The sequence below is a fragment of the Gorilla gorilla genome, chromosome 2 (genome assembly GCF_029281585.2).
Source record: "Gorilla gorilla gorilla isolate KB3781 chromosome 2, NHGRI_mGorGor1-v2.1_pri, whole genome shotgun sequence".
Lineage (NCBI taxonomy): Eukaryota > Metazoa > Chordata > Mammalia > Primates > Hominidae > Gorilla > Gorilla gorilla.
Window position 1 is genome coordinate 151,624,096 of NC_086017.1, and position 15,237 is coordinate 151,639,332.

A 15,237-nucleotide genomic window follows, 5' to 3' on the forward strand; every position below is an offset into this window, starting at 1 on the left:
TATGGGGTTCATGAGATGTTTTGATACAGGAATGCAAACTGAAATGAGCATATCATGGAGAATGGAGTATCCATCCCCTCATAATCATTTATCCTTTGAGTTTCAGTCAATCAAATTATATTCTTTAAGTTACTTTAAAATATACAGTTAAGTTATTGCCTATAGTCACCTTCTTCTGCTGTCAGATAGTAGGTTTTACTCATTCTTTGTATTTTTCATATCCGTTAACCATCCCCACCTCCCCCTACCACCCTTCTCAGCCTTTAGTAACCATCCTTCTACTCTCTATATTTATGAGTTCAATTGATTTGATTTTTAGATCCCACAAATAAGTGAGAATATGCAATGTTTGTCTTTCTGTGCTTGACTTATTTCACTTAACATAATGATCTCCAGTTCCATCCATGCTGTTGCAAATAACCGGATCTCATTCTCTTTTATGGCTGAATAGTACTCCATTGTGTATATATACCACATTTGCTGTATCCATTTATCTGTTAATGGACACTTAGGTTACTTCCAAATCTTAATTATTGTAGACAGTGCTGCAACAAACATAGATGTGCATATATCTCTTCAATACACTTGATTTCCTTTCTTTGGGGTATATACCTAGGAATGGGATTGCTGGATTAAATGGTAGCTACTTTTTTAGTTTTTTGAGGAATCTCAAAACCGTTCTCCATAGTAGTTGTATTAATTTACATTCCCACCAACAGTGTACAAGGGTTCCCTTTTCTCCACATCCTCGCTAGCATTTGTTATTGCCTGTCTTTTGGATATGGGCCATTTTAACTGGGGTGACATGATATCTCATTGCAGTTATGATTTGCATTTCTCTGATGATCAGTGATGTTGAGCACCTTTTCATATGCCTGTTTCCCATTTGTAGGTCTTCTTTTAAGAAATGTCTGTTCAAATATTTTGCCCATCCTTCGATCGAATTCCTAGAATTTTTTTCCTGTAGAGTTGTTTGAATTCCTCGTATGGTCTGGTCATGAATCCCTTGTCAGAGGGGTAGTTCGCATAGATCTTCTTCCATTCTGTGAGTTGTCTCTTCACTTTGTTGATTGTTTCCTTTGCTGTGCAGAAGCTTTTTAACTTGTTGTGATCCCATTTGTCCATGTTCACCTTGTGAACATGTTGCCTGTGCTTGTGGGGTGTTGCTCAAGAAATCTTTGCCCAGACTAATCAGTGTCCTAGAGATTTTTCCCAATGTTTTCTTATAGCTGTTTTCGTAGTTTGAGGTCTTATATTTAAGTGTTTAATTCATTTTGATTTGATTTTTGTATGTGGTGAGAGATGGGGTCTAGTTTCATTCTTCTGCGTATGCATATCCAGTTTTCCCAGCACCACTTAATGAAGAGACTGTCTTTTCCACAGTGTATGTTTTGGAGGCATTTGTCAAAAATAAGTTCATTGTAAGTGTGTTACTGTTGGTTTTTATTAGAGATGTGGTGAGGTTTCCAATGCAGACCATGAGGTAAGTAGATCGAACTGTCTAGAGAGATTCTGTGAGGCAGTGGACATAATAACCAGAGTTCACCTGGCAAAGGCACAAGGTAGGTCTCCTCGGGGAGAGCCCCTTCTCCCCACCTTCCATGGATCCCAGCCAGTCTGGGCCCCTGTGGCTTGGGTGTTCCCTGGTCAGGTGAAGAGGGCCAGTCCTGGCCACATGAGCAGCAGGCATGGACAGTGGGGCCCCGGCAGGTGTGGAAGCCCAGGGAGACATGTGTGGGGAATGCGGAGAACATGTCTGGGGCCTCTAAAAACTAATGCATTCTGAGGAGGACTCATTTCTGATAAGTTCTTGGTTGGTGGAGGTTGGTATTTAGGGTAAAATGTGAACTCACTTTCAGCCACAGTTTAAGACAAGCATTATTATTTGGTTACTCTTGTTTTAGTAACAAGGCTCTGCTGGTGGACAGTGCTGAGAAAGCTGTGTTCCCTCTCTGCATTCCCCAGTGCCAGTGTCTGTCTCTGGCCTGAGACTCTGCATCTCTGGTTGTAGCAGCCACCCTCACGCAGGCTGAACCAGGCAGGCAAGGAGCAGGGACCTTCTACCTGCTGGGAGGTTTGGTTTTTTTTTTTGAGATGGAGTCTTGCTCTGTCGCCCAGGCTGGAGTGCAGTGGTACAATCTCAGCTCACTGCAAGGTCCGCCTCCCAGGTTCACGCCATTCTCCTGCCTCAGCCTCCCGAGTAGCTGGGACTAGAGGCGCCCACCACCATGCCCAGCTAATGTTTTGTATTTTTAGTAGAGATGGGGTTTCATCATGTTAGCCAGGATGGTCTTGATCTCCTGACCTTGCAATCCGCCTGCCTCAGCCTCCCAAAGTGCTGGGATTACAGGCGTGAGCCACCAAGCCCAGCCGGGAGGTTTGGTTAATGACAGCCTCACACATGCTGAATCTTCCACCCTTGGTGAGCTTCTAGGGAAATTCAGCCCTTTTCTCAGGCTCTAGATCCAGAAGAAAATATTATAATAACAGTATGTCATCCCTTCTCAAATTCCAAGGCTTTTGTTCCTCAGGCTCTCAGCCTCCTTGGGTTTCTAAAAACCTCATCACCAAATGCCAACAAAGCACTCCATGTCTAATGCATGGGTGGGGCTCACACTTGCCAACGGGAGCCCTCTGTGACAACAGAAAGAGGCTGGCTGTCTGGCTGACCAGGTGGGCACCCCCAGGCAAGGAAGAAGGATGTTTCTCAGGCAAGACTTATGAGCTCTGCATTCTGTTAAGAGAACCTGAGGTAGTAAGTGGCAATTGGGCTGCCATGATATTTTTAATGTAATTTTTTAAAATTATAATTTTTTATCCTCATATGAAAATGATTTTAAAAAGAATAAACTCAATAAAAATTTCCCGTAGTTCAATTAATGCAGTATTGTCAATATTGTTTTCTTCTTTCAATACATGGTCATGTGAACATTATGTTGTTTTCCACTTAACCTTATGTTGTATTTATTCCCCCACATCATAAAACTTCACTGACCCCCTCAGTGGCTGCATAACGTCCCCTTCTGTAGGTGTATCCAAATGTGCTTGACTGTGTCCTTGTAGTTAGATAGGGCCATGTGATTATCATATGTCAGCATGCTTCTGTTGTTCTTTTTAATGCAATGGCAATTAGTACAAAAGTCTTTGAATTTTGGCTACCTTTCTCAGGAGTCTATTTACTGGGCCAAAGTCTATGGTCATTTTGAAAACTGAGATACATTTTGTCAAGCATCTTGCTAACCATTTGTGACAGTGTACACTCCTAACCCTGTCAGAGAGCCACCTCTCCCACCCTCACACATGGGGAATAGAGGGTATCAGTGTATTCAACAGACTCTGGAGATTTAGACTGTATTTCCTGCAGAAGTGAGAATTTGATTTCAGCTTGCGACTCTTGTTCAGCGAAATGGGAAATCCTGCACTCTAGTACCACCTAGGACAATGGTCCTTTCATTAAAAAAAAAAAAAAGCTTTGAAGCTGTGCGCAATTGATAGCTTAAAAAGAGATTTACATAACTAGAATATGAAAAAGTATACATAAGCCATCTTTTCAAAAAGATTGAAAAATATGTGCATGAAAACCTATACCCTTCAATTGTGAATGTTTTTCAAAGCCATGTAAGTAAAGATTCTTAAAGAACCACTGCTCCATCTTTACACTAATAATACATTTGTCAAGAGATTAAAAAAATTGCCTGGAAGATGCTCATGTTTATTGTACATAAGAGAGAAGCATTTCTATACATCTAAGAGAAAGTACCCTGGTTGGCTGAATTCATTGATCTTAGAAGGATTGTCTTTCAGAAGGACTGCTTTGAAGGGCGTGGTTTCTGTACCTTTCCAGCATCAGTTTTGCTGGAGCTGAGAAGGGTGTGAGCTGAGGGTCTTTAGGGTTGAAGGAACTGGGAGCAAGCTGCAGCCGAGCCTTGGGTGGGTCCAGGCTTCTGAACACCACATAGTTCTCTTCAACTTTGGCTGCTGACCCACGGCCCCCCAGACAGCCAGGGTAAAAGGAAAGGAGGGCTTGGCACAGGCTCTAAAGAGGTGGTGCCCAACACTAGCAAGATCAGAGACTTGGTGGGTAATGGAAGCACTCATGCTGGCATGAGGGAACCACACAGAATAGGATGGTTTCCTCTCACAGCATGGGGAAGGCCAAAGCCTTCCAGGAATGGAATGTGGTGTCTCAGAGGCCTGAGCCAGCCATCTCTCCAATGCAGTCTGCTCAGCAAGCTGTCTTTACACACTGTCCTTAACTAGTGGCACCAGTTCTCCTGGCTGGCAGTGAGAGGCCAGGGAGGAGGGCCTGACATAATCCTGGGCTTCAGCGAGGGGCTGCCTGCAGTTTCCCAGTTGCTACCAGAATAAGGCCCCAAAGTCTCTGCCAACGTGCATGACTCTGAGGTCTGCCAGATAGATGTGAAGCTTTTCTTAGGTCACAGAGTCAGTCATCACAGTGTTGATTTGGGGCCAAATTATATCTCCTCTGTCATCAGGAAACTGGAAAGAACTTCGTGAGCAAGACAAAATTTGAGAACAGATTTCTAGTTCTTTCATTTGACATTTATTGAGAATGTCTAGGGACTAAAAAGGTTGAAAATATACAGAACAATTGAAGCCAGTTTTAAGTGCAGTTTCAGGATTCACATTTGTCCACGACATTTCAATTCACGTGGGTGGGGGGTGTGCACACATACACAGCACACACATGTGCACATGCAAACACACACACGTGCACGTGCACACACACGCACACACACACACACACAGCAGCCATGTCTCAAATCCTTCCCATTTTAATGCCTAGCAGCCTATCCTTTGGCAGCTGGTTGGGGCTAAGCAGATGATTGATAAGTAAGGTGTACTATCCTATGTGAGAACTGGAGTGTGCATGTTTATATGCCTGCATGTGTATCTGTGTATGTGTGTTCTGATTTTCATACATCTGCTCACTCATTTCATAGATATTTGTTGGGCAACTTTTATGTGCCAGGCATTGAACAGTGATGTACAAGTCATGCTCCTGAGTGGGAACAGGACTTAAAGGAATCAGTAAATTCTCAGGGAGAGTGGAGGCTGGGGTGGAGATTGGGGGGGACTCATCAAGGTGAGGCCAATTTTACAAAGTCACCTGTGAGGTGGGACCTGGTTGAAGAGAAGGACCAGCCCTAGGAAGGGCAGGGACCGAGCGAGTACACAGGCAGAGGAACAGCAACAGTCACAGCCCTGAGGCTTCACTGAGGATATGGCACAGAGATATGTATCCTTCCCCCACTTTCATTTTGTAGTTAATTATCTCTTCTTCGTAGGAATTAAAAGGTAATAAAATACTCTTGTGAAAATAAAATATAGTAAATGGAAAAGGGTCAGTAATAAAGGAAAAGAGGGGATTCCTTATATTTGTAATTGAGTTCAGAGAATTCGTGTTTTGTTTCTTTTTAAATGGTACCTGTGTGTAATTGTTTTTAATTGGAGAAGAAAAAGCCGTGTAATTTAATGCTCAAAAATGTGTGTGCCTATTATGTGTCAGATACAGGGCTAAGTGGTTTGCATTTATTGTCTCACAGAAACCCTATAAACAACTCTGAAATAGGTAATGATATCATTATCATGTTGCATGACTAAACATAGAGGAAAAAAATGGCTTGCTCACAGTACACGATGCCAAGTGGCAGAGCTGGAATTCACACCCAGGTCTGACTCCAAAGCCCTGATTCCTAGCAGTTATGCTCTGTGGACTCCTTTGGGGCAATTAATTAATGTCCCCATTCTATAAAGAAGAAACTGCGGCTCAGAAAGATTAAAGAATATGCCCAAGGTTGCTCAGCTGGTAAGGCAGGACCAGCTGCATAATTTGTGGGTCCCAGTATGAAATGGAAACAAGGGGCTCGTTGTTTAAAAATTACTAAGAAAGTTAAGACAGCCACAGCAGAGCATTAAACCAAGATGGGGCGCTTCTGAGCATGAAACTGGTTGTAGAGCCAGGGTTGAAGGTCCAGCCTCTCTGATTCCTCACCACCCCTGCCTCCTTCCAGCTGAATTTCCATCCTGATGGTGACCCATAATAGCAGTTAATGAAATGTAAAAAGAATATGAATTCCTAAAAGCAAGAAACAAGACATTCTTTTCTGGTTTTGACTTAGAAGTTGTCCAACCTGGCACAAGTGCTGGCTCTGCACCAACTGGCTGTGGGACCTTCAGTAAGTGACTCACTCTCTCCCCAGTCTGGTTTCCTCTCCCGTAAAGGAGGAGAACATTCTCTCACAGAAGTTTTAGTACCTGCCCCTGGGAGATCCAGGAATAGTCCTTTCCTTTTCTCTCCTGAGAGCAGGATTTGTGACAAGGAACCAAAATTTGGAAGCCTAATAAAATAGCCCATGTTTCTTAACCACTCATTGTATGTCAGGCACTCTGCTAAGCATTTCACATTTATCATCTTACTTAGTCATCAGAACATCCCCATGAGATGTAGTTATGCTATTTTCCCACTTTGCAGATGAGAAAATTGAGGCACAGAGAGGTTAAGTAACTGCCCAAGGTGCAGCAGCTGGTAAGCAGAGAAGGCAGGGTCTGGAGCCAGGCATCTGACCCCTCACTTTCAGCCTCTGCACTCTACTGTCTAAGTGACACCTTGGCCCTACCCACCGTTGGGTCCTGAGGAACTCATCCCTAGAGGCCACGCAGAGAGAGGAGAGAAGGCGAATCTCAGAAGTCAGCTTCTGTCACTCCCTTCCACAAAGGCCTTGAAGAGTCTGTTTCTGACACTCTAAATAACCCACTCCCTGGCCCAGCACCCAAGGTCCTTGTCTTCTGGCTCCAAAGTGCCTCACACTACACCAGGGCCCCATGAAGCCCTCCCGAGCCTCACATATGTCTGCACCTTCTGAGACATGGCAGCTACTGGGTTGTACACTCATAAGTGGAAGTACTATTCACATCATTTCCATCTGAATGGCACCACTTGAACCTGGAGCTGTCCTGACACGGGGCCCTGATGAAGACATCCTGGAGTTCTCTTCTAGTCCAGCATTTCTCTCATTCTGCAATGCTATATTAACCATGCCTTTTGTTTTCTAGTATATATTCTGATGTTTTGACATCTGGGGGCATTATTGACCCTGGAGGGACTGTCCCTCTTGGGTTTAGCTGATTCTCAGAGATCCTAAACATCTCACCCTCTCACTTTTCATATGCACTCCAACCAATCTGGAGCCCACACCCCTACACACCTGTTTTTGGGGCTCTTACACTCTGGGACACCATTCACCTGCCCTAATCACCCCAGGGTCAGGTACCAGACAACTATGTCCAAGAGATGGCTGGAATTATTCAAACTAGCGAATCTTAAAATGCTTGCCCTGCCTTACCTGTTTCTTCCCATGGAAGCCACAGTAAAGCCTTGTGCCCACAGTTTCTTGCCTTCCTTCTGCCTCCTGGCTGACACTGGTACTCCTCTGCCCCCTCCCCTGCCTGTGGTGTGGTTATCCCTGAATCTGAATCTGTCCAGTTGCAGGGTTAACACTCTTAAATTTAACTCAATAGAATTGAACTAAACTTCAATGAATTGAAGTTAATTCCCTCTGGTGTGGCCCTGTCAGTGGTGACACCTGCATGGATTGATCGAGGGGTGGCTATCAGGAGTATCCTGCTGTTCTGGAAATGAACACCAGGACTAACCCAGCTGCTGAATGATGACTCCGAAGCAGTCTGGATAGTTTACACCCTCGCTAAACATCCTATGTATGGCTCCTTACTGGCCCTGGGATTAAATCCAAACCTCTTACCCAGCATTCATCATCTGACCTTCTTTTACCTCTCCAGCCCATCTCTGCTTCTTGACTCACCCCCAATTCAGATGCACTGGATGGTCAGTGGAGATGACAGCACTCACTTCTGAGCAAAGGTACCCTCCTAGCTTCTTCCAGTAGGAGGGGAAGACCCTTGGTGCCCAAATCAAAGCCACTCATCCCTCAGAGAAAGTCCTAAAAGATGGCAGATAGTGAATGCTTGCAGATCTGGCTGCAGTGTCAGCTGCCTGAACAATCCCTGTTCTGGGGTACCCCATTCTCATCCCTCTCACTCCCCGGTATCCCAATATCCAGCCACTCACTTTGTGTAAATCCAGCAATTTCCTAGAAATCCTGATGCTTCTCCAGCCATTGGAAGCTGAGACTAGGAAGAACTGGAGGCTCCTGTGCGTGCACATTTAAGGAAGGAAGCGTGTGTTTGCCACACTTACCTCTTTCCTTTTTATTATTCTGCATCATTTCTGACCACAGAATTGGAACAATGGACTGAACGTCTTAGATTACAACAGCCCCAAAGCCTATGCTTTCCAGAAGTCTCTTAGATTAGCTTTATTCCCCCTGTAGGCATCTAATATGAAACTTCCAAGTGGTTAATGTTCTTTTGATAAGAAAACATAAGTTACCCAAATGTAGAGGTAGTTATAATAAAATCATCATCTTTCTAAGTTCTTAATCCACAAAGAAGGGGTTTAAATCCCAGTAGCTTTTTCAGGAATACTTACAGGGTAATTTAGGCCCAATTATTAAAACAGCAGGCAGCCTGCTCCCTTTCTCTTCACTTAAGAAAAAAATTGAACCACAATTCATAAAGTAGTCTCTAGGCCCCTTATAAACTAAAAAGATTTTGTTTCCAAGCAGGACAGTTCAGAGAAGTTTGAGACACTCCTGAACCAATGGGTGGGATATTCCCATACCGAGCCTTCATTGGAAGGTCCCTGTGTTAGGCCCTTAGCCTGGCATATCTCATGCTACCATAAGCCCACGAGGGGATATAATTTTCCCCAATCTGCAGATGAAGCAATGGAGGCTATAAGATGACAGCAGCTTTGCTAGATTCACATGACTCGCATTTGGCAGAGTTGAGATTCCAGCCTGGATTTCTGCAGTCTTCAGTGTCAAAGCAAACCTCCAGCCCCCATAAGCTGCCCTCAAGGTCAGACACTGATAAAACTGACAATACTTCTTGATCTTTTGCCAACATTGGGATTATCACTATTTTATTTTTAAATATCAGCATAAATTGAACGTTAAACATGAATCAGTAAAAATTATAGTTGTCTCAGTTCTGGCAAATCCTCAGAATAGTGGAGGAGTTTTGTAAAAAAGCTATGTGGCCTGTAATTCTAGCACTTTGGAAGGCTGATGTGGGTGGCTCACCTAAGGTCAGGAGTTCGAGACCAGCCTGGCCAACATGGTGAAATCCCGTCTCTACTAAAAATACAAAAATTGGCTGGGCGTGGTGGCGGGTGCCTGTAGTCCCAGGTACTAGGGAGGCTGAGGCAGGAGAATTTCTTGAACCCAGGAGGTGGAGGTTACGGTGGGCTGAGATTATGTCATTGCACTCCAGCCTGGGTGACAAGAGCAAAACACCGTCTCAAAAAAAAAAAAAAAAATGCTACATGGCCTTGGGCAAGTCACACCAATTTTTAGGCATGGTTTTATCATTTGTGCAATTAAGATAACACTCCCCCACTGGGTCCCTGAAAGGATTAAGTGAAAGGATAGGTATAAAAGTGCTTGGCACCTTGTCGGTGCTTAGTCATTGATTTCCTCTTACGTCTTGCAATAAATGTTATTGAATAAACGGTAATTTACCAATGATATATCTATTGGTCATGGTCCTTGTGTTTGGTACTGAAATGACTCTGCATGTAATCCCCCCAAAATCCGGGGTGGTAGATACAAACTTTACAGAAGAGGAAACTGAGGCTCACGGAGCATACATGATTTGCCCAAAGTTACACAGTAAGTGGTAAGCGTGGGATTTAAACTCAGGTATGCTGAATTAAACATCTATATTTTTAAGAACCATGCTATCCTACCCTCCAAGAGATGAGGAGGGACAGACATTTCTTGTGGTAAAGCCTGAACTTGATGACTTGCCTTTTGCTCTCTTAACCCCATCCCAACTCCTTCTTGGAAAATGGAAGATGTTTGTGTGAGCGTCTCACTCTCTCAAGGACACTGTGCTCAGAAAGCTTCGTCGATTTCTTTTACTATATGGTTGCAATTTTGCCTGCTCCTCATAAACCCTCAAAAACAAGCCTCTTGAGGTCACCAAAGCAACTGGCAATTGTGATGTTCCTAAAACTCTTTTATACCTGATTTCTCCCTGGTGGCCAGAGAGGGCCCTGCCCTGCCAGCTAGGCAGTGAGTGAGAGGATGAAGACCCTACAGGATTGTGCTTCCTGGCTTTTCCCTTCACGATTTACTTGCTTGTTTATTTGAACTCCTTTTAAAAAATATTTGAGGTGGAATTTCTCATCATAGATAACCACCAAAATATCTAGATGAGAAAGTGATGCCTGCAGCCTCTGCTGAATAAATGGAATCAGTGAGGAGGGTGTCATGGGTTTCTCCAGAGAAAAGGCCTCCAGAGACCATGACCAGAGGGGAGGTATTGTGGGAGGGCTCTCCTACACTAGCAGAACCAGGAGAACCTCAAGACTGGTGCCGCAGGGTGCACACCAAGCTCCCGCTCCCAGCACAAAACTGCTTTCTCCATTTTCAATTGACAGAAAGGGAGTTTATGGAGGGTTTGGGGAGAGAGGAGAGATAGATGGTTCTATATAGAGAAGGGATAGATGGTTCAGCAGGAGTGAAGATACAGGCCGGTGGGGTCAGTACCAGAGAAGCTGCAAACAAGCCATGGATTCTGTCTGCAGCTCAAGAAGTGCTACCAAGGCAGCAATCAAGGTTAGATGTCTGGGGCTGCCCAGATCCACCCAGCAAATATTTCCTATCAAAAGATAGCCTGTAGGATTCTGTCACAGTTTCTACCACTAGTGAGCACCTACTCTGTGCCAGGCACTGACTAGCACGATGGGGCCTCAGAGGCACCATGAAGCTTGGAGTCTAATGCTGCAGCCTCATGTTGAAAATACTGTAGAAGCATGGAGGAGAGAGGGCATCTACCTAGACTGGAGAAATCCCGGAAGGACACATGGAGGAGGTGGCAAGAGGGATAGTGATAGAAAGGGAACCCCAAGTAGAAGAAACAACAGAAATACAGAGTGGCACGAAGCATTTTGTACCTAGGACACTACACAGCTGGCCATGCGTGTGGAGGGCTTCCTATGGCATTATGACTTTAGATACACCAGACAAAAAGCCACCTTTTGCTCCAGTGGTTTGTCCTTAAGATTGCACCTGAGGCTTTTAGAGCATGGGCTGCAGCAACTTCATGATCTCATCCTCTGGGAGGGGATGGGCTAATCCAGATACAGCTCCTAAAGACTTTGAGGAAAATAACATAGAAGTAGGGATATTCTCCTTTACAATTAGTCACTCTCATCCAAACATCCTCTTATTATAAGTACCCTAGGGATGAATCTCACATCCATAATGTGCACCCTCTACTTGTGACACACTCAGAAAACCCCATAAAGGGCAGCTGGTGACCATGGGGGCTCAGAGCTAAACTCAGATTGCAAAGGTACCTGAAATGTATCAAAGTTGTGATGCAGGAGGGCGGATTGTCTCCTTCCTTGACAGGGAACAACATTGATCAGTCCCTACTGCATGCTATGCACACATTTTCACACTCAGTCCTTACCTCAATACTATTAGGTCAGTGCTATGGTCCCCATTTCCTTGATGAGATGCCTGAGGCTTGGAGACCTTCAATAACCTGCTCAAGAACTTCCTGACCTTTCAAAGCCAAGCCAAGATTGTTGCTGCATCTGCTTCACACATGCTTCCCTGAGGCTTCCCCCAATGCGTTTGTCCTTGATATTCAGGCCTCAGCTCAGAGGTTAAGTCTCAAGCTAAAGGAGCCCCTCTCTACCACTGGCTTTTCCTTTCATAGCACTTACTCCTTTCTGTTAGAGCAGCACAGGCTTCTTCATCACCTGCCTCTCTCCCTAGGCTCCTGACTTGTTCACTGCTGTACCCTTTGTACTCCAAGCAGAGCCTGGCACATAGAAACAAACCCTGAACAAATGGTTGCTCAGTGAACAAAGCCGTCTGGCTAGCCCCAAAGCCCAGTCTCTTCCAAGATACCGGTATCACCATGGTGGCTCCAGTGGCCCACTGGGAACTGAGTAGCCTTCTGGTAACTGCAGCCTGATACTGAGTCCCACAATGCAGGACTTTCTGAGTTTCTCATGGGTGAGGTCAGGCAACTTTATAGATTTTTATTTCTACTTCAGCAAAGGGATATCATCTAGCAATGTTCTATGTGACAAACATTTGGGATTAGTAAACTAATAGCACCCATAACTCACATTGCTTGATGACTCAGAATCACTCTTCTGCACATAAGTCTGGCTGAGGATGGCTGCACAGCCGTCTCAGACATGTGTCCTCGCAGAGCGTAGGATGCCCGCTGTGGGAGGCAAACACATGTCGTCAGTCACTGGGAGCCTGCCTTGAGTCCGCTCTGACTTTTCAGGTGCTGCTGTTATTATATCAGTCAATTCCTGCGTACACTCACTTGTAGAGTTTGTATGTGTTGATTGCTGTGTTCTTGCATGGTGCCATTTTAATTGTGATTTTGTTCCTCTCTAATGCTTTATCATTTCCACGTTATTTTTTCACTAAAAAGCAGTGACAAGACCATGAGACCTACTTCAGTGACTCACAGTTCTGAGTGTCTGAGAATCCTTTCACCCTACCTTGTAACCTCATGAGATCCTTGAACAACCATGCTTCCTTTTGTTTTATAACAAGGCACATGCCTTCCTAAAAATTACCAAGTGAGGCAAAGTTAAAAAATGGGGTGAGAGGCACAACACTCAAAAATGTCATCGGTGGCATATTAGAAAAAAAGGAGAAAGAGAAAACATTAGCACAATATTGCACAAGTACTGCAATAAGCATGGCACCTTGCCTTGAGGAGATCTGACGTTTGCCTGTGAAATGAATGTAAGAAGGTTGCCTCCCCAGGTACTGAAATAATCTGTACAACAAGCCCCCATGACACAAATTTACCTATCTAACAAGCCTGCACATGTACACCTAAACCTAAAATAAAAGTTAAAAAATAAATTTTGAGATACTAAAAAAAAGGTTTGGGGATGATGGGGGTTGCCTCTGGTGTGTTGTTGTGAAGTCCTTGAAGGAGTATCTGGGAAATGAATGAAAAGTTGTAACTGCAGGCGTGGACGGGTGTGGCTCATAACACATGGTGAACTAAGTAGCTGGTATATGTTTGAGGATGTGACTGTGTGTGTGTGTGTGTGTGCTCATGTGAGTATGCATGTGCCTGCACATGTTTTGTGTATTCCTACATGGCTCAGTGCAGCTGGGTGCAGTTTTCTGTGTTTGCCTAGAATTTCCCAGGGAGGAAACCCTGCATAAGCAAATGTAAAACTGCCATTATTCTCAAACTGTTCCCTAATATCTAATATATGTGTTGGGGCAAATAATTCGTTGGAACAAATTCACATTTCTAAAAGAAATGTTCCAGCAGAACTGACTGCACCTGATTCACTTTTCATCCTTTCCTTGTTTGTTTAGACTGGACCAAGAGGATTGAGTACCAGCCTGGCTCCGGGAGCATGCCCCTGTTCCCCAGCATCCACCTGGAGACGTGCGATGGAGCCGTGTCTTCCCTCCAGATCATCGCAGAGCTGCAGACTAATTACATTGGGAAGGGTTGTGACCGGGAGACCTACTCTGAGAAATCCCTTCAGAAGTTATGTGGTAGGTTTTTCCCTTTTGGGATTTTAAAAATCAATTGCTTTTAAATGATGTATACCAAAAAAGCGTATCTTATTGTCTTAGGCAAGAATCAGCCCTCCCTTCCTGCACTGATATGTGTAACTCCTGGATGGATTTTAAGTTTACTTATGGCAGAAGGGTTGGAAGGCCCAGTTTTTGGCAGTGGACTCCTGACTCAGACTCCATTTATTAGTTATGTGGCCTTGGGCAAGTGACATGGAAAAGCAAAGCCTTTGCTCTTCTTTGGTAAAACGGGGATTAAATGGCATGATACTTTCAGGAGTACCTAGGGCAGGGCCCAAAGAAACACGAGTTCCTTTCTGCCCCACTGGTTTAGAAAGAGCAATCAGACCAGACCCAGTATGAAGAGTTAGTAGTGTCAGTCACCTGGAAAGGGATTGGTCTCCTCCCCAAAGCACCAGCTATGTAATTTGTGGGGCCCAGTGCAAATGAAAATTTGGGGCTCTTGTTCAAAAATTAACAAGAGTTTTACAACAGAGACAGCAAAGCATTAAACCAAGTAAACACAACTAAGCCTTGGGCCCTATATGACTACTCAGGTTGTTACTGACAAAGCTGGTCTTACCAAAGATGGAGTCTTTCCTTATTCAGTATCACAAAGCCAATACACCAAACCAAAAGTGAGTGTCAAGCAGTGCAGGCTTTATTCAATGGCCGTGGAATTGAGAAGCAGGAGCATGGCTCACAATCAACTTCTCAACAAGTGAGGGTGAGGGGCTTAAGATACAGGATTTCTCTAATGAAGGAGTTGACATTAAAAGAAAAGGGAAGAATATTCATGTCTTTTCCAGAAATGGGTGGTGAACCTCCTGGAATCAGTAGTACTCCCTCCCTTTTAGTCCTTTTATGGCTTCTTCCAGTCATTGTCATGGCAATTGTCAACTGTCATGGTGCTGGAGGGAGTATCATTTAGCATGGAAATAAGATTATCATGAAGACTGAGGTCTTTTTGAAGGCCTTTGGTCGGCTGTCTTGGTTCTATGTACCAGTCTCAGCTGGTCTGGCTGCAAAGGGAACTTTTTATCACAGGCATTCTGTTTGTTGAAGATAAGCAAAGTTAGGACAGGGTAGAAATTCAGCTCTGTCACATAGTCACTGCCCCAGGTAACAAGGTCACATGCCCATGAAGCTGAGTCTGGCTGCCCACAGCAGAGAAGAGCTTGGGGTAAGGGTGACAGTAGACAAAGGAAGATACTCACTTGTGAGAGACAGAGAGGGCTTGTTGTCATTTGGCTGTGAGATGGCGCCACAAGAAAAGAGGCAGGCCAGGAGTTAGGAAACAAAGCTGATGGAGGGGTGCTCTGAAAGGTGGATATGGAGGAAAGCCAGCTTCACTGAGCACCTGCTCTGTGTGCCCTGCCAGCCTCTTCACATGCATTACTTTATTTAGTTCTCCCATCTTCACCAAGAGGAGGTCACCCATCCCCTTTTAGAGATGAAAAATTTGAGGCCCAGAGAGTGAAAATGACCTGTCTAAGGTCACACAGATAGAAAGCAACAGAGCCAGGATTTGAAAGTAAGCCTG

At 44.5% G+C, this 15,237-nt stretch overlaps 1 protein-coding gene across 1 annotated transcript in view; it reads left to right on the forward strand.

Moving 5' to 3' along the window:
* The window catches only part of CLSTN2 (calsyntenin 2), a 657,664-nt gene that overhangs the window by 516,432 nt on the left and 125,995 nt on the right, over nucleotides 1-15,237 (forward strand). Inside the window, exon 6 of the mRNA XM_031009411.3 lies at nucleotides 13,488-13,673. Coding sequence (XP_030865271.3) covers nucleotides 13,488-13,673 — 186 coding nt within the window. The remainder of the gene's footprint in view (nucleotides 1-13,487; nucleotides 13,674-15,237) is intronic.